This window comes from Cygnus olor, chromosome 3 (genome assembly GCF_009769625.2).
Source record: "Cygnus olor isolate bCygOlo1 chromosome 3, bCygOlo1.pri.v2, whole genome shotgun sequence".
Taxonomy (NCBI): domain Eukaryota; kingdom Metazoa; phylum Chordata; class Aves; order Anseriformes; family Anatidae; genus Cygnus; species Cygnus olor.
Window position 1 is genome coordinate 106,040,857 of NC_049171.1, and position 26,942 is coordinate 106,067,798.

Sequence of the window (26,942 nt, forward strand, 5' to 3'; positions counted from 1 at the left end):
TCATAATTATTCTTCTACCAGTGACATGGTATTGAGTGTTCAGTTGGAGTGAAAAAGGACTACAGGACATGCTTTCCTTTTAAAAAACATTAAAATTGTTACCATTTTAACAAAGCCTAAAACAAAAGATAGAAGCTATTTAAACATAAAAACAAAGGAAAATACTAAATAGCTAAAACAAAATTAGGCTCAATGTACTGTGCAAGAAATCAAGGCTAGAACTAGGTCTGTTCCTATTAACAATACACATGTAAGAAATATTTAGCAGAAAAAAATATTCTCTATTATCATTTTTGAGACATCATAGGAATGTATTTGTAACATCTGCTAGCATCCATACCATTTTTATTCTCACACCAAAGCTACCGTTCTAGTGTTCAAGAAAAACATGATGCAAGACTTGAAAATGTGACAAAATATCCTTCAAATGTTTTTGAAATTCCCTCTTACATCAATGGCTTAGAGTTTAGTCCTAGTTTAAACTTAGTACATTAGCAAAAGCATTTTACTTGCCTTTTCATTAGTGATGTATCAAATGACTTCTCTCCAATTACTGTATAAAAATATTCATTTAAGTCAGCATGAAGGTCTTCTTAATTTCAATAGCAGTGTTACAGTAATATTAATGTCAAGTGTAATAAATGCACTTGTAGTAGTAGTATTTCAATATGTACAATGTGGATCTTACCCAAGTAAAGTGTCTGTTGCTTTCAGATATAGGCATTTTACTTCTGTCATTTTTTTGTTTTGTGTGTTCCCTCCACAACCCCCCCAAGTAACAGGAAGTCACAATGTCATACTACCTGTCATGGCCTGCTGGTCATCCACCATTAACTTTAAACTTTTTCCTCGACGAACCACACGCACTGTGTGCCACTCATTATCATTGAGGTTATAGCCAGCAAAAAGGGTTTCTGGACCTTTGCCTGTAGGATATGCCAAACAGTCATTATGCAATCTTTAAATCAGTTTACATGTGAACCTCACAGAGAGAGAGAGAGAGAAAGAGACTGGCTGGGCAAAACTCACCAAAAGTCATTATCAAGCAAGAAAATTACCAAGTATAAGCAATTTTCAAAATATAGAGCTACTATTTTAAAACACTTCTCTTGTCTATTTAACTGTATATATGTATAATATATGTAAAATAAATGAATCAGGTTGTCATAAATGGGCACAGTCAACATGGATTTAGTTATACATTTTACAGTCATGAACAAGCCTTTAAGAAATGGGATTACTGTCGCCAGAAGGAAAATTTCAGCATGGATTTTCAACACTGCATTTTGTTCCTTCATTAAAAATAGGTTGGGTGAAAGGTATAAGCAGTAAATGTGCATGTGTGTATGTCAAGTCTTTCTTTATCTACATCAGCCTACGTTTTTTAATTTGGATTCTCAGAAGATTATCTATTACCTTATTGTCTAGATGACTCTTTAATATTCATATTCAGTTCCTTCTAATATTAGCTGACCACCAAATTATACTTTCCTTTTTCATCTCATTTACTTTTTCTTGTAATCTATTTTTGTAAGCAGTTCAACAAGTACTTTTGAAGCAAATATAATTTTATATATGGTAAAATGTACTCACACCAACTGAAGTATGGTCAATAAAATGATTATGGAAATCATCCTTTGCACTATTGACCAAGAAGAGAAAGAGACAGAGAAATACGGACTGAGAACTATCTCTGATACGAATCAAAGATTGACCAAGCACTGAAATAATCAATCACAACTTTTGTGCTCATACCTGAGTTATTGACACTATGTGGTAACTGTCCAAAAGTGAAAGCTAATCTGCAATTAATGAATTACCTTTTCACAAGATAGACCTCCCTTGCTTTTTCTTTTTTTTTTTTTTTTTTTCCCTCTCAGTTCCTGTAACTTAATAGAGGCTTATGATTACAAAAAGAAAGAAATACAGTGTAGTAACACTTGACACTAGAACTTCAGCATTGCACCCATTACCTCCACTGTAATTTTCCAGGTGACTATATCCAATATGCCACTGGTTCTGAGACTCTCGCACATTTCTTTCTGGATTCCTTTAACCTTTCATGACCTGGTACACACTAACTGTGATAGGTTGATTAATAGATGGGTATACTATAGAACATTCTGTAAAATCAAAGCCTGTCTGAATTCAGGACTGCATACTGGAAACTGCCTGATGTGGTTGTTCAGCGATTTTGACAGTTTTTGTTTCAAACTTTTTTTTTTTTCTATCAGCATTTTTTAATTGACATTGATTGCTCTGCCTTTGTATACAATCTTTGAGCCTGTCAAGGTATCTCCTGGAATAAAAACAATAGCTACAGCAAAGACAGCAAGGTTCTACTGATACCATGTTGCCTTCTCTCTCTGATTAATCATCTGTATTTACACAAGAGTAGGGGAAGTATGCAAACACAGCAGAAAGAGATTCATGTGTACTCACTTGTGTCAACTACCTGAATTATTCTGTTCCTTCTACGTTAACTTTCTTTGACAAGAGAAAGGACAGTTTTGAACAAAACTTAAGTAAATATTGTTCTTTATTGATACAGTGATATAGATGCAGCGAATAATTCTCTTTAAGAAATTTCTATTATTCTACATTTTATTGGGGTTTTCAAAGGTAGCAAAGGAAGGGGTTTCTAACTACATGTGGAAGACAAGAGAGGGACTTACCGAAAATAATTAATGTCATTGGTAAAATTCTTGGTTAGATAGAATAGGCCTGTGTAGAAACAGATCATTTACTGTTATTTTAAATATGTTAATCCTTCTTCATTTTTTGTTCCAACTCATTTTTTTTTCTACTTTTTAGGAGCTGGACTGCTTAATAATCCTTATTTCACATGGTTCTCTAAAGAGACCTAAAAGCACATGCAATTCTAATTTGCTCTCACATTAACAACCCCCTATAGCATCTTACTCATGTAAAGGAGCCTCAGTGTATACGAATATCAAATCCAACTGAGTTGCTCACATTCATACAGTCAAATACGTCTATTACCTTTTAATGGTTAGGGACTTGTAAACCCTTTTTGCTGTAATATTAAATGTATGTTTTCCCAGGTATCGGTCTATTTCCTTTTGTAGTTGCCCTCTCAGTTAAAAATCATGTGAGAACTGCCTGTGTGAATTGCCTTCATTTGCAGTGAATGCAATCCAGAGTTGGAATTAAAGGGAAATAGGATGACAGGGATGAAACTGAGTATAACACATGATGGAAGCAATGCACTGAAAGCATTCTTGGCCTTGTAGAAACCTGATACTTTGTATGGAAAAGAGGGTTCCTTTCCTGAAGCTCCCCTCTAAGAGAGAAGAGAGATTTCCTCTTTGTCAGAAAGAATACATGGAACCACAAAATAGTAAGACCTGGTGTCTAGATATTGTATATATACACCTGCCACATCTCTGCAAATTAGCATTGTTTCCCATTGAGGTTGAAGAGGTGGATAGGGAAAAACAGGTGTTCACCATTCCTGTAGAAAATGTAGGGCTTAGGCTGCTTCCTGGCCAAGAATATGCTTTTGCATATCAAAGTAGTAAATGTGCTTGTGAGCACTATATTTAGGACAAACTTTTCTAAATGCTTAAACACATCCAGTTGCAAACACACATGGAAATCCCTTGATACCATACAAGGGTGAAAGGACTGCAGTAGGAAATTCTTTATATATCTTATTAGATGACATTGGCTACCTCAAACAGTTTAAATTAGTATTTTTTCCTCAGTGACTTTCAAATATATTGGCCTGAATTTTAATTTAGATCACAATACTATTCAGATCATAATAGTTCAGACTCTTCTTTTGTCCTGGTTTATAGTGCTCTAGTTTATAGTGAATTTAGTATAAATCTAAATCCACTAAAGGATTGACTCTTCAGTCTTATTATAACTACACTCATCTGATTCTATTTACCTCAGTAAGATCACACCAGCAGAAAGTGCTAGTATATTTAAATAAGAATTGGCGTAATACCATGTTGTGTGTGTGTGTGCATGTGTATGTGCAGGGGTAAAAAACAAACAAACAAAAACACAAAACATTAAATGTCTCCCATAGGAAGAAACCCAAGAGTCCTTATTAAAAAAAAAAAATCCCAATGGATTTTTTCCTGCATTTTCTGTGGATTGATACTACCCTTCTGACCTTAAGTCTCTCCAATCTGAACGTATTTCCCACGCTGTCCTTCCCCTGGAACTCATTTCTCTCTTTCTAGACAGGACACAGTCCATTTGCTTTATGTACCCACCACTCACTCACTTTTGTGAGTTACTGATTCAAATACCAATACCTTAATCATGTCTTAAACTTTTCCTTTCACAGACAGGTTGTAACCTACATAAATCCACTATCTCCTCTTGCTTAAATAAAATTTTATTATCAATATATATGTTCATCTCTTTCTATGTTAAGGGCTTAAATAACTACAAGATTTTATGCATCCCTAGAGTGACTGGATAGTACCAAATAAACAAATATAGGCACTTCTATGCCTCCCACATTTGCTCACAGTCCATCCTGGCAGTAAAACCAGCACATCCATTTAAAAGCACATAATTGCTTGTACAGCCATCTTCCCCCCCCCCCCCCCCCCCCCCCGCCATGGGAAAATACAGAATGTGTGGCCAGCCAAGAGAGGTACAAATCTTGATGATGCAATTCATTATGAATCAGGACATTAAAATGTAAAGCCTTAAACATCCTAAATTGTGTCCTTACTGAGATCCAGTGAAGAGGATTATAAGGTCCTAGTTCAACTCACTTTGGTTTTGGCACCTCAGCTAGAATCTAACTAGTTTTGTTCCTTTTAACAGTTAATGGAAAGAAGTATGAACCTTCAAAAGATAAACATAATTTTTCAATGGGCTAAATATTCTAAATATCCTGTGGAGATTCCTGTTCTATGTACTAGCCTGTGGATAGCCTGTCCAGCCTAGTCCAAGAACTGAAAATTTGCTGAAATCAAATAGGCCTGTTAATTAATAGCGACACATACACTTTTATAGACTTTTATCCTATTATACTCAAGTTTGGAGAACATTTAATCAACTGTTTGAACAGAACACCCTAAACCAAAATGGTCACTTTGAAATGAGATACCAGCTTTTGGCATTGTACAAAAACACATCCAAAACTATTTGTTTGAACCAAGATGGTATTATTGGCTCCCACAATGCCATACCCCACTAAGGAGGCATGTAACAAATGCCACCCAGACTTGATTGAAGCATTAAATTCTGTGATCAAAAGTAGGTATCAAAAGTGAAATATCAAAAGCAAGACTAAGTAAAAAGAGACTTGGAAAGGAGATGGGATGAGTCAGGAAATGCTATACTAACCTACTGAACCCAAGTCAGTTACAGGAAAACCAATAGTAACTCTTCATTGGTCAGTAAAGAAAAGTCGATGTTAGTCGATTAGCCTAGTTTGCTAATGGACAACTATTCATAATACCACAATCAAGTTCAGGTGGCATTTTCCCTTTGAAATTTGAGAGAGTAAGTGGCTAAGTCTGCAGCATGGAGAGTATTCAGAAAGGGTTCCTCCAGAACCAGATGCAGAAACACAGACAAATCAGGGGAAGTCTCTTAATCTTCATTATTGTTTCTATAGTGGTTGGCTGCAGAAATGATTCTGATCTTGTGACCCACCCATTTGCAAACCTTAATTTAAAAAGTCAATTATTACAGTGAATCAACTGTATTTTAAATGACTGCATCTGGATTTATCATTCAGAAATTGCTTGACTATGCATGTTTCTTACTAATAGAAAAATTTAGTTGCCTTTTAAAAATCAGTGATGTGTATCAGTTTATCATTTAAAACTAATTGACAAATTAACTTGAGAAAGTCTTATCTCAGGCCAAAGGAGTTCTGTCAAGTGTATCTTCTTCCTAACAGAGTCAAACAGATACCTGCACAAGAACAGTACATTCACTGAATCACATCAAGCAAAACATATCTGCTCTGCTTGCTCACAATGTTCCATCCCACAATAGATTTATTATAGGCAGAATTGCCTTTGGCAATTTAGGTAATGTATTTTTAGGGTGTTATTGTTAGTTTTGAAAACTAAACCTGACATTCTGTAAATCAAAACAGCAGATTAGAGTTGCTAATATTGTTCATTAGCCTTCGTTCCTTTTGTAGATTAGGTTTTCCCATATTATCCTGAGAAACTGAAATATAATATTAAATCTGTTTCTGTACATGCACTCATGTAGAAATGCAGCAAGCTAAACAAGGTACTTTTGAAAGTTCTGTTGGATTTCTTTAAATGACCAAACTACAAGCTGACTACATTTAATGTTCTGTAGTAAGGAAAGCCAGCATACGTAGTGAACGCGCTGGGGTAAAATAATGCACAGAAACACGTAAAAAACAACAAATCAATGAATGAAATACCATAACCAGGTCTGAGGGCATTTGCCTGTCACTTTTCTGTATTTTCTATGAACTTCCTTTCGCTGCTGACAATCTGAACTGCTAAGTATCTTCTCTCTCCCACTCTCTCCCAGCCTTGTCTATCTTCTGCCTAAGGCAAGCTTTTAACTCGGGCTGTGATAGGGGACATACCCATCCATTAATGTCTTCAGAGCTGTGAGATATTAACTGTTGTTGACACAAGTGTTTACACAGTCAGTGGATCAAGTAAGGAAGACAGAACATATGCAGACCTATTTGATTAAACATAAGATTTCTTGGTGCCTGCTGAGAAAGGTGCTGATGGTAAACCACTGTCTTGTGAAAACCCATTCACTACAAACAGAACTAGAACCAATACTTAATTTCACCTACATGGAGAAAAAAATTAAGGTGAAATTTTTTTTTCTCCAGAAAGCAGTAAACTTCTGAGCTGTAAGTCTTGGCATCTAGACTTCCCTGCTACATAAAAGTATACACAGAAGACACTGAAAATCTGAAGTGTGTTTGGCTTGTTAATAACTGGGTATATGTTATTATAGCCACATTTTTTGAAAAGATGGTTTTGAAATTGCAGTCACAGCTACATGAACTCAGAGTATATGAGAGGATAAACCTGATTTGTTATTACATTATGAAATGCCTAACCTAGCTCAGAGACATTTCTCTACTCATTCCGTTATTTAAAATATTTATTGCTAGGAATCAGCTGCATTTTAATTTTAATTTTGTAAGCCATGTCTAAGTAAGTGAAACACAAACAGCCCTAAGAACAGGTGATTTTCCTTCTTCTTGGAAATAATGAAATAGAATTATCTTTTAACAGCTAAAAAACAGAAGACAGCTAAATCTATGGATTTTTAATAAGACTACACCTTCTCTTTGTACCATTCTCTAAGGATCATAACTATCAGATAAAACATGCTACAGGTACTGTAGGTTTTATGAATCCACCTGAACAAAAGTACATCAAAGTCAACGATCTTGGTTCTTGCTTTTTCATTCTACTGGTGAACACTTTCAGGCAAATTTTCAGAAATTATCTTGAGCATGACAATTGACTTTTCTGTACATAAGGCAAGTGCAACGCACAACAATTCTATGCTAAATAACTGCAAATTTAAAGTAGGCTTCAATTCAAGATTATTTGTGTTGTATTTACTGTAGGTAAAAAAAATAAAAAATAAAAAATAAAAAGGTCAGCATTACAAACAAACCATAAGGTAATAACCTGCCTTAAATTATACTAATTTTTTTTAAGTGCACCCAAACATTAGGACTCTGACTTGTGAATCAGCAGATTCACTTCCACACACTACTTGTGTGGCTTTTAGTAAACCTTAGTTTATTTTTTGCATTAGTTTTGACATTGCCACTAAAATATTAAACTGAATATGTTTAAGCTTTTTGTTTTGACAAAATAAGGTGCACTTAACACTTAAACACCTTCAAATCAAAATCTTCAGCTTCATTTTACCTAAGCTACTTCAGTGCATTAGGAAAGCAGCCATTTCATTTCACAAGCCTGCTACCCCATTTTCTCATCCAGCTCCCCAGTTCCCAGAACACCACATGAGCTGAGCCTGGAGTTATTAACACTGAAACCTGACAGTAAGAGAAACCAGACAGAAAGTCTGGCCACTAAGGAGTGGAGGGATCTGAAATACATAGACAGAACCACTGCAACAATTTACCTAGACATACAGAAGCACTGAATAAATCAAATTATCTTGATAACCGTTTTGGTTTTGTTTTGGTTTTGGTTTTAAGGATGATCCAGTGTAAGCTAGCATATTGCACATGGAAGAATGAAGTGGCAAATTTTAATAAATCTACAATATAAAAATTTCCCTATGCATATACAGAATGTTTTAATTATAGAAAACTTTCTTATACTGGAATTTGGTTTCAATTAAAAATTCCCTTCAATTCCTATATAATAAAAAAATTTGTAAAACTGGTAGAGAATTCTGTCTAATTCATCTGAAGTTATCTGTGTTTATTGTGTTCCCTCCTAGAATATGAATATGATTAAAAATCACAAGTACTGACTTGGAAACTGCTGTGTAAAATAGTATCAAGACTAACAAGAAACATCAATTTTAACCAACAATGGAATTCAGTTTATTTTATTATTATTATTGTTCTGAAATGACTTGAATGTCCAATATTCATTATTTGTGTGACTAACAGAGTTTCATTTGTTACTCTGATTTGTGAGATATGGGTTTTTAAGGGGGAAAAAGATCCCAATACAAGTTCATTTTCTGCTTTTGGAAGGCTAATGAACAATATTAGCAATAGATCTCTAAGCATACCCTCATGGTGGAGGAACCTGATATGAGTCTGAAGGTCCTTTGCTACTGTTTCCTCCTGCTAGGTCTGCCCTCTTTCTTTCCATTTAAACACAGTGAAGGAAAAATAACCTAACTCACAATGTTTTTTGAAGAAAATGTTAGCACACTTTTTTTTTTTTTTTTTTTTTTCCTGAGAGACTTGGAATATATGGTGTGCTTTGGTTAGATTATAACTGACAAATGGGAAGAAGTGGGAAAAGCTTTGATCACAAAGGCTTTCTGACTTTGATATTGACTGTGCCCATGTATATCAAGCCGTGACTGTCAAAACTCTAAAGTACATTTTAAACATAAGTACAATTTAAGTATGCTTCTCAATGATTTACCTTTTTTAGAAAAAACATTACCTTTATGTTTAGGCAAAAATGAACATAAGAGAAAAGAAAAAAAAGCACACAAAATTTCATTTTATCATTACATATTGAACATTGTGTTAAGAATAAGCAGATTGGTAACTAGTTGGCACGCAAAGGAAAAAAAAAAATTGGACTGTGACTTCATTTTAAGAATAAGTTCCTCTTAATTTACAGGTGTCTTCATCCCAAGGCACAGCTGTTATAAGCTATGTAACATCTAAATCTCACATTCATATATATTTTTTTTCTTTTTAATGAAAATACTAAATTATAACATTTTGCCTATTTAAGTGTAAAGAGAATATGTTTAAAGATTTACAATTGTTACTTATGTCTTAAGTGTTTTAAAATATTTTTATAATCATCATGGATTAAAAACACAATTTCTTGAGACTGCTTATTCTTGGATGCTTAATCTTGGACATAGACAGGATTAAAGCAAGGAACACTCAAATGGACATTTTAGATTATTTTCCGGAATTACAAACGTACGAATACAGAGAGCGATCTCTGTTGTATAAAGAGCAGCCTCCATTGACTTTGATGGGTATGGAATTGTTCTCTGATTTTTCCAGCTTAAACAACAGAAGACATACAAGATTTAGGCTTCTTATCCTGTACATTCCTAAACTATATCATAAAATATTCGCAAAAACACTTTTGCTGATTTGTGTATTTCTTCATTACTATGTCATGTCAGTTTTAGCTCTATGATCCTTGTAGTGTCCTCACTACAGTTATGAGTGCAGTGAGTTCACGATTGTTTGCATTTAGACCTTTTCAGCTTTTGAAGAACCTCCATTCTGGCTGCACCAGACTGTGTCCAGGATTAAGATTCTTAATGTTCTTGATGATATGGGACACAGGGAAGAGCACTCAGTATACTGGCAGTAGCAGGAATATATAAATTGTATATGTATCTTAAGATATAAATGCTCCAGTATTATCAAAAGGGTAAACAATAGCTCTTTGAATCTTTCTTACAAAGAAAAAAGAACACACATTTTTGTCAATATATAATTGTGGTGATATTGTATATGTTCTTTAAACATTTCTTTCAATTGAGAGAAGTCAGGTCTGATGTTCCTTCCCTGTAGGAAACCAACATGAATACTATTCCCTATACAAACTGGAATTTTTGGACATACTTTTTCAGTATTCTTGAGCCTAAAATACAATTTTTAAAAATACTAGATACTTATTCCAATAAAGATTTTGTTGGGAACAAAAGTATGGAACTGTCTCAGACATCACTTATGTTTGAGACTGCTTGAGACAATTTGCATATATTTAATATGGCATTTTATTAAAGGTAAATTTACAGCAACTCTTCCAGCTTTGTTACCCAGAAGACCAAAGTGTGTTTCTTTTCTGCAAATGAGGCTTTTTTTTTTTTTTTTTTTTTTTTCTGGTAACAGTAAGCAGCATTCTATATCAAGCTTTTCATGCTACATTTCAGCTGTTTCTATCATTTTCCCAGATATATATTTAAGGTGACCAACTGAAGCTGTAGGCAACTGTGACACCTGCAGTAATGAGGTTTGGTTTTACTTTCTCACTGTTCAGTTGCAAATTTTGAGAATAACAATATATACAGTCAAGTATTTTTTTTGCTATCTTTATCTCCAGGCTGTTGTTCTGTCTCTTGCATTGTAGTATGAAACTAAAGCTCAAGAACACAATGACTTTTAAAATTAATTAGATGAAATTGACTACAATGTTGAGAGAATATCTCAAATGTTTTTTGCCATTTGTTTTCTCTTAAGAATTGTGCTCAGTGTCAGTAAATGACAGTTTTCTTATTGAAAGAAAAAAAAAAAGGTCAGTTTCTTGACAGAAGTTCCTACTTACAGTTTCTTAGACTGCGCTTTGTATCTTGATTTATGTCATTTTATGAAATCAAGAATCCACACCAGTCTTTTCTAGCTAGTGTTGTTCTTATTCATAGCTGATTAGCTTGTCAACAGGCTTCCTAAGTATCGTTTGTCATCTGCAAAATGTTAACTGGAGATGCAAGGAAAGTTCTTCCTCTGATAGCCTGTGGTGTACATTACTGCATTGTTCCCTTCTAAGAAATTCCTTTCAAAGTTGCTGTAATTTTACATAGCAAAAATGCACAGACAGTCATAGTATAATGGTAAGCATGACAAAAATTCAGTAGGTAATCTTCACATATACTTTCAGCTATAGTTCTTACATTTTGGTAAAACTAGAATTCCTTAGATGTTGTAAACATACTCTCTGTTCTTGTTATTCTCCATTGCTGATCTGATTTCCACAGGTCATCCATAAACAGTTTATGGCATATGAGTGAAAGATGGAATTGTTGACTTACCTATTTGGTCTTTCTTTTCCAGATAGATTTTACTATTATTAAGAAAAGTCTTAAGGTGCAGAGACAGAGAGGAACTTCTAACTAATTAAGTGATATCTTTACATACATGCACTTCACTCCTCTGAGGAAAATCTCACAGAATGTACAATGAATGAGAAATAATACCAAAAAATTAGTATAAGCTACATTATCCAGAGCTCCCTTTTTTCTTTAATAGCTTTTTCCTCATTACATGTCTTGGTCTTCATCTTGTGTCTTGTTGCTTCAGTACTGCCTAGACAAATAACTGCTGCAAAATTCTTTGCACACTTCCCAAAGGGGACTGAATTTCAGAAAGCCAACTTTATCTTGATGTCTCAACTCAACGGAGTCATAACTCCTTTGAAGTGACTTGTCTGAAGGATTGAGGCCTAGAAATCAGCTGTAAGGGAGCATAAGTTAACCTCTTGACATGTCATTCAAAAGAGAATTGTGCTTAGATGGAAATTTTAACAACTACCTGAATATAATTTGTTAAAGTCATTGTCACGAAGACATAATAAGGAAGCAGTTATGTGGTTCCAGTAATAAGCTACTGAGTGCTTAAAATGTTACGATAGATGTTTCATGCATTTTAATAGACACAAATGCAAAATGTGCTAGATATGGTGTGTTTTTAATATAAGAAACTGCTCTGGGTAGATGTTTTTAACACTGTTAGCTCTTCAGTAAAGTACATTGAAAAATGAATTACCATTCTTATATCATTAATGAAGAATAATATTGTAGCTAAGTGCTTACTAGACCTCATCAAAGTTGAACTTATGTAACGATGACTGCAGAGAAGTGAAGCAATGATAAAGTAACATACCGTTTTGAAACAGTTATACAGCTAAAGCTAATACATACTTACACAATATTTTCTGCAGGTGAAATAAAGAACTGGAAATCAAAATGCCACAGATGGCTCAGAAACCAAGTTCTGCAAACTTGTATTTACACAAATATGCAGAGAACTCTATTTCTACATTACAGCGCTACATATAGAAGGACAAAAGCTCTCTGCGCATGTACTTCTCATTATTGTCTATATCAAATCTCATAGATCTTTACGCTCAAGGAGTAAAATAATTGCTTGTCAGGGATTTATCCTGAATCATTTTAATTTAAGCAAAATTGCAGTTTGGTAACTTTTTTTTGCCCTCTTTGAACAAGAGGTAGTCAAGCTTTCCCTATGCAGCTTGGTTCTTTTAATCACACCAAACTGAGAAATACAATCTGATCAGATTTCCACTGAAGTCAGTAGCACTTATTTTTAATAATGTTGAACTGTTCTATTAATAATATCTATTATCTAGTGAGAGGAACAAACTTAGCAATTCACCTTACCGTACTTCAGACCTACTGGAATGCTCACCAGTTGAAAACCAGTTGTCTCATTCCTTCTGTCAAAATTTCCCTCTTCCTTAAGTGATACATACATGAACCTTTTTTTCTTTTTTTTTTTTATCTCCTCCCCCCCCCCCCATAAAAAAGAAAACATCAAAAAACAAACAAGCAAAAAAACATGAACACTCATCATATGAGTTCTTTACAACTATATACTAGGACGCAATGAAGGCTGTGAACCTGTGATCTGTTCATCAGAAAAGCAGTATCTACCTGAAGAAATGGCAATTTGTTTGGTTTTCCTTGAAAAGTTCTGGAGATAAGTACCGTAGCATTGATTTAGTAAGGCATCCTATTTGGAAAAAGTCCTAAGCATATTCTTAATATACTTACTTGCTTTCTGAATCAAAATATTAATGATTTTACTATTTTTTAGGCAGATTCATTTGGAAAAATACTAACCAAGTCTCTATCACCTGAAATAACCTCTTCAAACTGTAATCCAGTAACAGAAAGACTGAAGTGTTTTTCCACAGAATTCTAATTTATAAGCACATCTAAATATTTTCCACAAAAGCATTAACAAATGAGCATTACAACAGCATCATTCCTTAGAAACAGTGTTCTAAGAAAGAAACAAATGAACTGAAAAGTCAATGAAGGTATTTATACATGAAATCTGACAACATTTCCAATATAAATATAAACTTAGAAGCATTATCATCTGAGCCATGTTGAGTTACTGTTGCTACTTTTTCTTAATACTGAATGCTAAAAATGATTTTCTTTTAAAAGCACTACAGACCAAAATTTCCATCAAGAAAACTCTTGACATTAAGTCAAAAAATTATTCTCAATGTTTGGTAAGTATGAAGTAGAATTAATTAATGGTTTATCCAAACTATTTGACTGTTTTTAACTGTTAACTAAGAATGTTGTTTTTTTGTTTTGTTTTGTTGTTTGAGTATTCACTGAAATATTTTCTTGTGAATTCCACTGCCATCTCTGTGATAACACTGATTTTCACAGAATCTGATTACATAGTTTAGAATGATTATATGCAAGATAGATGTATATATTCTTCCTTTCACTGGCAGTATTCTGCTTTTTTTGAATAGTGGGTATAAACTGATGGTAAAATGATTAGGAAATGAAGTTGCAAAATTGGAAAGGAAATGGTGCACAAAACAAAAGCAGCCAATCTGGATTTTACACCTGAGTTCTGTGTTGTCTTACATTCTGGGTTTGACAATGACCAGCAACTGATGTTTAGAGAGGACTGTATGCTGCAAGCTTCTAGCAGATTGTAGTTTACAGACTTTCTGAGCTAAGGCTGAATCTAGATCATCAGGTTTAATGCTGATGATAAACCTTTCTTCCATGAAATACTGTTAAGAATGTAACAATGGCCTGGCCAGGTAATACCAGAAGCCCAGCTAGCCCAGTACTATGTGTTCAGCGGTGGCTAACTCTATAGTAATAGACTATAACTTTATAGTAATAGCCACTCTATAGTAATTGCTAATTTAATGCAGTTACAGCTTCCAGTGACTAGCATCTCATGGACTCCCTGAGAGCTACAGGAAGTACCTTATCACATTAAGTCCTCATGTATTTCAATTTCATACTACCTATTAACTTCTTGATGCTTTTCATGGCTGTGTAATCATAACATACCAAAATATATTCCCGCATTATTTATTTATTTATTTATCTTGCCAAGCTCCTCCATGTAGGAAAGCCAATCCAATATCTTGTTGCAGTACACTGTATTTTTCTTATTTTAGTTCATCATGTGGAACAGAAACTAAAAACACATACAGCATTCAAGATGTGGACAATGACTGTACAATAGCATAAAGATTTTTTTCTGTTCTGCTTTTACCTCCTTTTCCCATAGTTACTAACATCCCTTGGGACTTCTGGTCACTTCTGAGAACTGGACTGTTTTACATGAGATATATTTACAATGACAGCACAATTTCTTCAGCTCAGTACTAACAGAATCCATTGCTGTAATTAAATTACTTTTTCTAGTATGCATTACTTTGTACATACTGATATTCAATTCCACCCACCATTTTACTATCCAGTCATTCAGCATTTTGAAACCTTTTAGAAAACCTTCATGTGCAGCATTTTATTTGATTTTCCTAAATTATCTAATTCCTTCAAATACTGTTATCTCAGTGTTCCTTCTCTTTGCCCAATCATGTATGAATATGTTAGTAGAGATTCCTGTGGGACCATTAGTAGCAGAGATTTCCTGTGAAATGACTGCCACGGCAGCCCAGTTTATTAACATATGAGTGATATTACATGAGCTTTTACATATTCTTCTCCAGAAGAAAAAGCATTTAATAAAGGAAATGGTTTAGTGATGGGAATCAGTAGCTCAGGTTGATGGTTGGACTTGATGATCCTGAAGGTCTTTTCCAACCTAAATGAATCTATGATTCTATAATTGCACACTACTACTGAGGAGAACATAATTCTTCAATAGCCCTACAAGATTAGATTATAACAGCCACTTTCTGTCATGACAAAAAATGGTGAGGATAATTTAAATCACCAGTCCTGGAATGTGATTAAATCATCTTGCTTCTCAGATGCTAAATAAGTAAATTATAAAAGTAGAATAAGAGTAATTTAGGACCTGCTATTCACTAAAAACTTGCTTTCTACTGCTTCTTCCCATTAGAATAGTAGAAAGGTCAAGTCTACTTCTGCTGAAAAGTCCTTTTACAAAAGATGAGATAGGACCCATTCATATAAATCTAGATTTATTAATTCAAGACAATCTATTCATATACACTTAGCACATCCTGGAGACTACTTTGCCCCCGTTGGTAAAACAGTCTGTTACATGCTTGTGGCATTTTGCTTTCCCATCCTCTAGTGGTCCTCTTGTCATCAGTATTTCAGGGATCTGCTCCCCATTTTCCTTCAAGAGTTCAGCCTGAAGTTTTGAGAGAATAACTTCAGTCTACTCCAGACCATGCCCTTGGGCTCTGTTGAAAATATTTTGGCAGTATACCAATGTTTAAAGAGAAAGCTGATCCACACAACAGACGTGTTTTATATAGCCCTACATATATACTAAATGGAAAACTATCTATACCTGGCCTTGTAAAATTCAGTGATATGCTGACATATCATAACTGGAAAGTCTACTGCTTTTCAGCAAAATCTTAAAGTTTCTGGAAACACTCATGTGGCAGTACTTAAAAGTAAGTCTTAGTATCTGATTATCTGATACCCAATGATTTTTTTCACCTTGTAATTAGTGAGATTCCTTATTGTCATAATTTTCAAATTTACTTCCATAACCATGTTCTTTTTTTTTTTTTTTTTTTTTTTTTTTTTTTTTTTTTTTATGTTTCTAGCTATTACAGAGCACAACACTTTGCCTTGAGAAAGCCACAGATACACTAATGCTACATATTTGATTTCTGGGGCTCCTGTTAAATAAATTATATATTTAAAGTACCACAAGCAGAATGTAGGTCTTAAAAGAAAGAGAGAAAGAAGATGGATGAAAAGAGTAAAAAGAAAGGAAAAAAGCATACTGAATCCTCTATTGTCAGACTATATCCATATGAAATTTCACAAAAAGACACAAAACAAAACAGACTGCAAATGTTTATTACCTTATGTGAATGGTCAAAGAGCACAGTATCCCCTCAGCTTATATCTTGTAGTATGTAAATACTTCATGATGCTCAGTTGGTCTTCCTCAAGTTCAAAACTCCCTAAATGGGCCTCACTATTTCCTAGTTTGAGCCTACAGCTTTTTTTCATGAGACACATTCAGGAGAGAAGGAAAGTAGTTATGATGTGCTCAAGTGAACATGCAGACATTTACCCAGAAACCCTACCAACATTTCTCTTCAGATGCCTGACATTGCTTTTCCTTAACTGATACAGATTAAGCAGTCAACATCTCAAGAAGTGATGCCTTTGCCCTCCTGTTAACATATGTTTTTGTTGTTGTTGTTGTTTTTGTTTGTTTGTTTGTTTTTGTTCTTGCTTAGATGTGGGCCAGATATATTCACTTTGGAACAGCACAGGTTTGCATTGCTGAAATAAAAGCAAACGCTCTCTACCAGCGGTTGCTTTTTTGCTGTCTCCACGCCATTCCTGCCTCCTGCCACTGCTACTGTATATTATAGCAGGTGTCCATAGATGGTAATGTGATAAAACCACTCAGAAAATTTCAGTAAGTTAAAATTAACAATTTTCTTCATGGGTCACTTCTTTAGTCAAATTCACCATATGGATGCTTGAATATTTGTGCTGTCAACAAAGCAATAGGCAATGCAAGGACAGGACCAGCAGACAGCAGGGCTAGAACAACACAACTTTAAAGTAAATGACAAACTTTTTCAAAGATAGATGAAATTCTGCAGTACAAAACACAAAGAATGGTATACAGAGCATTGAAAAACAGTCAGCAATGGCCCTGCCAGTTCCCATTACCTTCTGATCTAAGTCATTCCTACCATTCAAGGAACAGAGATGACTTTTTCAGAAATATTTTTAAGTGTTAGCATCTATCAGTATCTGTGAAAAGCCTACTGTATTTTTATGAATTTTCATGTATTTGGTTGAGATTCTTATACATGTCAACACTGTTCCCAAAACATGTTATTTTCAACTATCTGTGCAGAACTCCCAAGCCTATGTGTGCTAAGGACAATTCTAAAAATAACTGCTACATATTTTTTATAGTTATTTAAAGAAAGTCAACCTTAAAACAAAATCCACATATAGTAAGTAACACGAATGAAAGTACGACTGTTCCTGCCTAACAGAAGGGCAAGATGAAAGGCTTATTCATCAGGTCAGGTCATAGACCTTGCCCTAGGTACTCCCAAGGAGCAGAAGCAGGTTACAAGTGAGGGGAAACAGAAACTACTTTTCATCAAAGAAAGGTGGGCAAACAGATTATTGGAAGAGGGGAATTGCTTTGTTATCACAACTCCAGTAAGCAATCAGTATGATGGAGTCAATGGCATAACTTGCGCAGCATCTTCACCCTGTATTTTACAGAGAATTGAGGAATCAGAAGGATCTTTCTTAATTGGCCTCTGTGACTGGACAGAATAAATCACAGGCTATCCGATAATGTTTTAGTCCCCTTGAATATGTTCAAACCTATTTTTTTCCCGTCTAGCTGTTTTCAGCCTTAATTCAAACGCCAGTGCCAGAAATATAGATACTGGATGGTGTTAGTACAGATTCAGGACTAAGTACCAAGGACTCCAGTGGGACAGCCTTTGAGTATAGATGTAGACTTCCTGTTTCACATGTCTTTTAACCTGTCTGTTTTGCTTAGATTCAGATGACAGTCTCTATGGAAATATAGCATACCTATATTTGTTCATTAGGCATTCAAAATCTGTTGTGTATGTCATGTGAATTTCACAGGATGAAAATCTGTCTCTAAAACATACCAGGAAAAAAATATCCATTCTATTCAACTGGATTTACTGGTCTTTTAATTGCAGACTGTAAAGCATAAATTATAATGGAAACAATCCTACCCTGATATTTAGAATCCATGTGAAATTGAGTATCATTTAGGAAGGATCAAGATCTGCAAGCCATATTCAAACAAAATACTTCAGTGGTATTTTGAGTATATAAAGGAATACAGGATGGATTTGATCTTAAAATGGTGTATGCAAAAAGGAGAAAAGTGAGCATTGTATTAGGCGTAATAAAGTTCACTTAAGATTTGAATATCTAAATAAATAGCAATCTATGCAGTATCTCTCACACAAACTTGCACAGACATTACTTCCCTCTTCAAGGGAGAAATTTAATTTTTTATGCATTTCTCTGTAGGAAATTTTTAAGAATTAGCTCATCAATTTTGTATACAATGTCTAAGAGCTGTAGAGCAATCAATGTAAAGTTGTTTGTACAGAACACCAAGTGTCAAGCAATCCTGCACATGAAGGATTTCTATTATTTTAACCATCATCACTCACCTTAGTCACGTTTTTAAATGAATGTCTGTGAAAACTGACTGAAACAATAGTAGCCATTTTTGTTTGTAACGTAAGTTTTCCCCTTTCTTCTGATGTTGGTCTTAACATTGACCTACATGTACCTGCAGTTTAAAAGGGCCATTTATTTCACTTGTTTGATGGACAATTTTATTTTGTTAACTTTCAGTCTGAAGAACATACTGTAGTGATTTAAGGGTGAACAAAGCCAACATTTCTGGAATGGCATTTTCTGATTGACATGGGAAGGAATTTCTAGTGGTATATGGTTTTATAAAGATACCAATCTTTTAAGCTAGCACAAAATAAAAATAGCTTGACTTTAGCATGTTACCCAGTTCTTCAAAAATGGCATGATGTGAACAGTCCCCATAATATTTTTAATGAGACGCAAGCTCAGTAATAACCTGACATATTATTAACATTTTGAAATTTTTAAAAAATATATATTTATTTCATATAAGGAAGACCACAAAATGCCACCTCTTCTACAACACAGGACATTAGCTAGAGGTGAAGTCATGCTATGACAAAGTGTAGTACAAATTGCTACGAAACTCTGACCTCTGACTAGCCAGTTGTGCTGGTCATTTGATTGCAGTGAGCAGAAGCCAACTTTCAGGCTGCTCTCAAGGGAGAATGGGAAAAGGAAGCGTAACATTTTATTCACTAGTTTTTCAATTCACTGGAGGAAACTAGGTGCTTACATTCATTTTCTTCCTTTTCTTCTCTCATAAAAAACCACCATTTTTATGTTTGGTTTTACATTTTTTTAAAGTTCTTTCTCCAAATTCAAAACAGAAACTTTCATCCTGATCTTAACTGTATTATTGCTACTATAGTTAAAATAAATGGTATTTCAGTCCCACTGTTGAAATTACATTAAGATTCTTAATTTCTAAGCAACAGAAATGGAAAAATCTGAAAATAGCTTCCTAAACATGAAAAACAGATTTACTTATAGCAACATAAAATCAGGATTGGTACACATCCAGCTCTCTATAGATTCAAAGCCACAAAAGGGTAGCCATCGAACTATTATAGATTTTAGCAAATTAAGACTAAAGTTGTGTATGCTGTTGCTTTGAGACAAATTGTGTGTGTTCCACTAAAATCCATTATGTTGCTTAATAAGAAAACATATTCTAAGGAATGCTTAGAGCAATAATTCTTCATCATCTAAAAATTAAAACACAGAAATCACTTATGAAATGTTATCTGGTTGTTGAAAAACTGCAGTGAGTACTGGTAAGAAAGTATTGTAGTACTTACCAAAATAGGTAACAAAAGCTCACAGAAATCTGTCCAGTACAGAAGCAACAAAGGGAGATGGAACTAATCATGAAAGTTCATTTATAATAGCAAAAAGGTTACAAACGAACTGTAAGGAAAAATAACTTTGAGCATTTGATACCAAGAATATTTTGTACAGAAGTTATGCTACTTTTGTATGAGACCAAGAAAAATTCACAACTGCTAGCTCAGTTCAGTAAACATATTCCTGCTGTTTACAGTCCTCTAATTGGAGGCTTATTACTTACTTTGTATTTGCAGGTTCTCTTTTGATGCAAAACTTACTTGGCAGTGGATCCTGGAAATCATTTTAATTTATTTTTATGACACTTCATTTTGTTTGAAAGAGATTTAAAAATATATTTATTGTGTTATGGGTCTATCAACATTTTTTTTCACCTTATTCTTTTTCAGAGGAATTTTATTAAGGAAGTTAAGAAAAAGAAGAATGACTGCTTTTGCTAGGAAAAAAAAAAAAGAATTTAGCAGCAGCAGATCAACTAATTATACTTCTAAAAAAGCTGCTTGCCTTATACTTGGATTTTTATTTTTTATTTTTTCTATTTGGGATTTGATCCAGAGAAAAAGTGTCCTACAACTGACAACAACAAAATTATTATTTTTGTTTTTTTTCAATGGACAGTAGGGAAACTAATCACCTTTAAAATTGAACGATTTAATTTATTAATTTAATTAATTTTAAATGAGGAGGCTATATTTATGCCTTGGTACCTGAAAGCATTTCCTGTACTGTATTGAAAAATCTGTCTGGATTTAAGCATGGTTCAGACTAAAAACTTGCCCCAAGAAAACTTTGTTTTTAAAGACAATTTAATACAATCCCTATTTTTCTTTGTGGACTATAAAACTATTATGGGAGGTTATTTTGGTGACTTTTGGGAAGCTATTTACACTACAAATTCTAACTACTATTGTTGCTTAGCTTTGCTTTTATTTGCATAAAGCCAGTCCATGGCTTGCAAAACCTGTTGGAAAGGGAAAGAAAAAACAACCCAAAACTCATATCTACCATACTTACTATCAGTACTTTTGGTGACACCATTCAGGAATTCCATAGACTCAAAATAAAATCACAGTCCTTTTTCTCCTTTCAGAATATAGCCTCTTAATCCAAATAATATCAGAGAAGTTAAAATTTAGTCCATTCATCTGGCAAATGTTTCCCTCTGTTTCATAAACATGCATATCACAGAGAAAAAATGTTCAATTTAAGGTTTTTACATGATTAGAGTGTAAAAAATCATCATAGAAATACAGTTATTCTCAGAGTTAATTATGTCCTTACTGTAATATATTGTGTTCCCATAAAACAATGGCTTAGCAAAACCAATTGTTATAAGCAGCCAGTTAATACATTCAATTGTCTAGGAAGATTATAAAATAGAAATTCTCGTACTATGTTCTGACAGCCTCACCACAGGTTGGAGGTAAAATGTCAAGAAAGCTTGATAGGAAAGGGAAGGCGAGGGGGAGAAGATGTGACAGCTCATCAGAAATGTTGGTTTAAAAATTTGATAGCTACTGTCAATAAAATAGGCTGGTTAGCGGAATGCAGTACTGCAGGTAGTTACTGTGCTATTTCCTCTGCATATATTTACAGCCTGTAGAATCATTCCTTTTTTAACATTCCAGTTAAAAGTTATATCATATAGGAAGGAAAAACAAAAAAAAAAAACAAACAAAAAAAACCACTAATGTATATGATGACTTTTTACACACCGATAATTAATCATCACATTTCATTAATAAATTATCAAGCACTTGCAAGCTGTCCACAATCTTTTTCATCTAGTTTGCATATTTTATAATGGTGGAATAACATTTTAAAAAGTTTGAATAGGCACTTACTGGAATTACAGTTAATCCTGATACAGTCTAGATGGGGAAGAATAGATGAAAAATGAAAATTTATCCTTCAAGGTAATAGCTGCAGACATCCAATAAAATCACAGTCCACCCTTCCGGGGACAGACACATGCAAATATGGCCACTCCATATCATTGGTCTTTACATACTGTTATAACCCAGATATACTGCGATAAATCTTTATAAATAGAAACGACAAATAGGGTAAAAATGGCCAATTTCAAACAAAGCTACATGGTGACAAATCTAAGCGAAAAAATCAGATTCAATGTCAAAGATGCTTAATTGAGGCAGGCTGCAACCTTTTCCCCATCTGTGAAAGAACAGTTAATTTCTCTTAGCGCAATTAGAAAGTGCTCCGTCACAATGGGTTATAGAGCAAGCCAGGCCACAGTCAGACACCTTGGACAACTCTTGTATAGTATACCTCAAAGGCTGATCTTTAACAACTAAATAGTAAAATACAAATTTCATTTTCTAGGCCTATAAATAGGGATTGGCACTTGTTTATTTTTTATTTTTTAAAGTATAGAAGTAATAAAAAACAGTGACTATATTTAAAGCTACATTAATACACAGAAAATAATCACATATTTGTAAAGTGACAATTAGAGAACACTGTTTTCAGATTATTTACTTGCCTGACTTAAAAAAAAAAAAGCAAAACAAACAAAAACAACAAAAAAAAAGAGAAAGAAAAGAAACAGGTGTGGGGGGGAGATAAGAAGAAACAATATTGCTAAAGCATGGATTTCTTGAACTATGTAAGTAGGCAAAACCTGACAGACGTAGCGTATTTTGTACAGAAAGAAAATGACCTGATCTGTACTGTGCTGGGTTATCTGCCTTTATCACTGAAATAAAATAAAATAATAATTAAAAAAAAATAAATCTCTGCCATGCTATTTGGTTTGTGGAGCTACTTCTGGTATGTACCTTTGAGGAACAGATGTACCATTAAACCTAGATTTTGTTTCCATATAGCTGAGTTTGTCATGTGTCGTCAACCGCATCAGAAAAGTGGTTGCAAACAGCAAAGGACCAGCAGCGGCATAGCCCCTTTTACAGAAAACGAACCTGCGGGACGCTCCGCGCTGCCGCCCGGCGCCGCAGCACCCGGCCGCTTGCAGGATCCGCAGCTCGACACTAGAGGGTAGTGCAAGAAAGGAGGAAACGGGAGAACCCTTTGCTTCTCCGCTCTGCAGAAGCCTAAACACCACGACAGTGTTCAGTTTTTTTGTTTTGTTTTGTTTTTTCATAAAGTGGATGGATAGGTGGTTTTTTTTTTTATGTTTTCTGGGTATCATTTTATCTGCTATGATTTAATAATATGTTTATATATATATACTTAATTCCGTTAAAAAAATATCACTCCAGAGTGTGAATGACTTCGTTGAACATCCATTTTCCTAAGTGTACTTCTATTCTCCATCAGGTCCTTTCTTAGATTTATACAAAGCATGACAAAAGGACTTTAAATTTATTATTTTTACTATTATTAGTACTATTTAACTAGAGAAAACTATAACCTAACCTTTTGTCCATCATATTTCAAAATAGGAAACCAATTTTCTTTTTGTTGTTGTTGTTGTTGTTGTTCTTTCTTTTTTGTTTTCTGTAAAAGGGTTTGTGCCTCCTGTGTTCACATGGCTGTTTGCTGAGGGCCGCAGTCTTTGGGCATTGAAGGGTTGTGTTATTTTTCGAAACTACAAAAATACCACCACAGAATTGTTTAAAAAATAGAAGATGAGTTTACTATAGATTTGACAGCTAAAAAAAGGAGACCACGAAATCCATCAGTGGAAATTATAGTTAATTGCAATATTTTCAGCATTAAAAATAGACATTCTTTAAAATATATGTATGTTGTACATTAGTTGGTGGACCTAAAAATGAACTGAACTATGTACATGTTGTTTCTTCTTGCACATTTAAATTGTGGAATTTCTACTATGGATAAGTTGAGGAGGGACACCAGTCTTCCACAATGAAGAAAAATTATTTGGCCTAAAAGTACCACTGATGAACTAGTCTTCTCTTTTTAGAATACACAATAATACAAAAATATTGTGATGGAATATGTTAAGACTATATAAAGAATACAAAAATGCAAAAAAAAAAAAAGAAATGAAGTATAATAATGGGCATGTATTTGTGTGTGTATGTACATATGCAAATGTTGCATCAACATGTATTTATATAACATTTCAGTTTACTTTTAATGTTAAAACAGGCTGTTTCATAAATGTTTGCAAGCAAAAAGAAAAATGTAAAGAAAATGCTAATTTCTTGGAGGAAGAGTTTGTTACCTAGGTTGACCGTTAGTTTAACTCGTCCTGCATCCAACTCTAATCGGAGGGTATCTGCAGATTCCCTAGAAGTAGTTGCCATTAAAATGCCATAAGCTCGCTGAGACCTGAACCGTAAAGAAACATCTTCTGCCTCGGTATGCATCACAACAGGGAGCTGTATTTTCATAAACATACTTCCATCATAGCTTAAAATTGTTGCCTCTGAAAACATAAAGTAGAAAATCAGTTATTAAAGAAGTATAATGTATTTATTATCATTGCTCAAATACAAGGTGATAAATGTATATCCACACAACATGACACAGAAAAATTACACATTACAATTATTATTACTGTCAAACATTAAAAAAAAAAAACAACAACACACTTGTGTTTCTTTTAAAAGCATCAAAATATTCTACAATTACTCTTTTAATGCTTTTTATGCATCTTCAAACAGATGGGTAAAATCACCTGTAAATAAATGATTGCCAGACTGGGCCTGTACTATGCAAAATATATCAAAGCCTGTAAAAGGTATTCAGGTAAACATTACGATTTCTTAGAAGGTCATGTCTGACTGTCATCTACCTAGATAAGTGCTTTAGGATACTTTATGTATAAATCTATTGAGATTGCTACTACCACAGTTAAGATTATCATCCAGTTAGCAAAAAGAAGCCTTAAGTCATTAGGGTGAAAAAGGTGACTATCACAAGTAGTTTGGGTAAAGCACAGATTGCTTCACAACCATGATGACTCAAGGATGAGAGAATCAAAAATGTGTGTACAGACATGACAACAGCCTCAACCTTAGGATCAAGACTGGACTTGGCATATTGAGGGTATGATATGAAAACCCCTGAGACAAGCATGTAACTGTCAGCTTCAGACATTGCAGAAAATGCTCCCAGCAATAGTCTCTGGCACAGAGCAGTGGTGGGCTGTTAGACCCCAGAGCAACCAGCCACAAGTCGTCTTCTCCCAGACTCAGTGCTGGTAACAAGGAAGGAAGCAGAAGGACCACACTGGCGGAAAGGAAGAAAGGAAGCAGAAGGGTTACAGTAGGACACAGCAGTTCAGAGAAAGTGAAGGCCATATTTGTTTCCTAAAGTAAAGTGTAGAGTCATGAGGACTACACCAGACCTCCAGTCTTTGTTAGGAAAAGATGCAATCCTGAGGCAACATAAACCCACTGGAAAAAAAAAAAATCTACTCGCGCAATACTAGCACAAATGAGCAAAAAGAGCAGGCAGGCAGCAGATCTAAGGAAGGCACAGGAAATGTGAAATAGCACTTACTTCCTTGAAGGAAGGAAGGGAGGAAGGGAGGGAGGATTTTTATTGATTTACTTATTGGTTATTTTGATTGATTGGGGATTGCTGAGGGAGGAGATGGATTAGAATTAATTCCTATATCTCAATCTTTAGTCTGGCACAAAAACCTCTCAAGATCTTAATCAGGGTAAACACGATTTAGGTAATTAAAGAAGTTCAAGCATAAAAATTTAAGTTACATGGTTACATGAGAGAAAGCAAAAAGTATTTTATATTTTCTATTTTCTATTAAAAAAGACATTAGTACAACGTGTATTTCATAAACTAAGTAAAATCAGATTAAATGTTACAAGTTGAACCACATTCAGCAACACTAGAGGTCTTTGCTGACAAATTATCATCTGATAATATAAAAGGTGTTAGAATCAGCACTGGTACTATTTGATGGCTTTTTCTATAATTATTCAGTCTTTTAGAAAATGAAAGAAAAAGGAGAGAAGGAACTGTCTTAATTTAATCAGAGATGACCTGTGAGTGTTTAACATCATGGTGAACAGACCTGATGTGATTAGATACTCAATCCTCCTAAACCTTACTGTGCCAGCTATTTTGGAAACAGATGTTCCAAGAACAAACCAAGGAGACTGAAGAGAAGATCAAATGACTTAAAAACTTTGGGGCAACCACGAAACCCCCTCATGTCAACTAGCTGCTTTCAGAATGGGGAGCTCTGAGTATATTCTCTCTTATATATCTTATATCTTAGAATATATAAACTCTTATATATTCCAAGATATAAAGGTACCACAGAAAAAAAAATAAATAAAAAAAATATCAGGAAGCAGGGATTCCATCAAGATTTAGCACTGCCCTGAGAACCATAATTGAAGATCAGTGATACTACATATCCCTAAAATAGAAAAAATAATAATGTTTAGTTCACTCACCTGAAATGAATCTTCTGGTAAATAGATTACTAGGAAAACCTATTTTTAAATCATTATTAAATTATTATTATATTGTTAAATCATTATTAAATGATTGCTACGTTATACATACAAGTTGATGGTCTTTTGACAACAGTGTGCTTCCCTTTAAGGACAGCAAGCTGTGATTTGCCATCTATGCAACTTAGCATCATTTCCACTTCACTCAACATTGTTCTCAGGTCTGCAAATTTCCACATTCTGTTGGTCTTGGCTGGATAGAAGGCATCTAGTAGTACATGTAAGAGACCTTTGACAGTACACTAAGTTCTCTCTCCCCTCATAGATGTCTTGTAATGTTCATGGATATGCCTACACTACTATAATCCTTCAGAGAGAGAGGTTTGGATTTGG

The 26,942-nt window shown here is 34.2% G+C and overlaps 1 protein-coding gene across 27 annotated transcripts in view; it reads right to left on the reverse strand.

Moving 5' to 3' along the window:
* NRXN1 (neurexin 1) overlaps positions 1–26,942 on the reverse strand; it is a 734,224-nt gene that overhangs the window by 387,462 nt on the left and 319,820 nt on the right. For 19 of the 27 annotated variants that reach the window (XM_040551878.1, XM_040551892.1, XM_040551886.1 and 16 more), the window contains 3 exons: positions 24,344–24,547; positions 22,017–22,043; positions 804–926 (listed from right to left, as the gene is read on the reverse strand). In XM_040551878.1, the coding sequence (XP_040407812.1) occupies positions 804–926; positions 22,017–22,043; positions 24,344–24,547 (354 nt within the window). The remainder of the gene's footprint in view (positions 1–803; positions 927–22,016; positions 22,044–24,343; positions 24,548–26,942) is intronic. The other 8 variants (XM_040551901.1, XM_040551900.1, XM_040551898.1 and 5 more) reach the window with 1 other exon arrangement.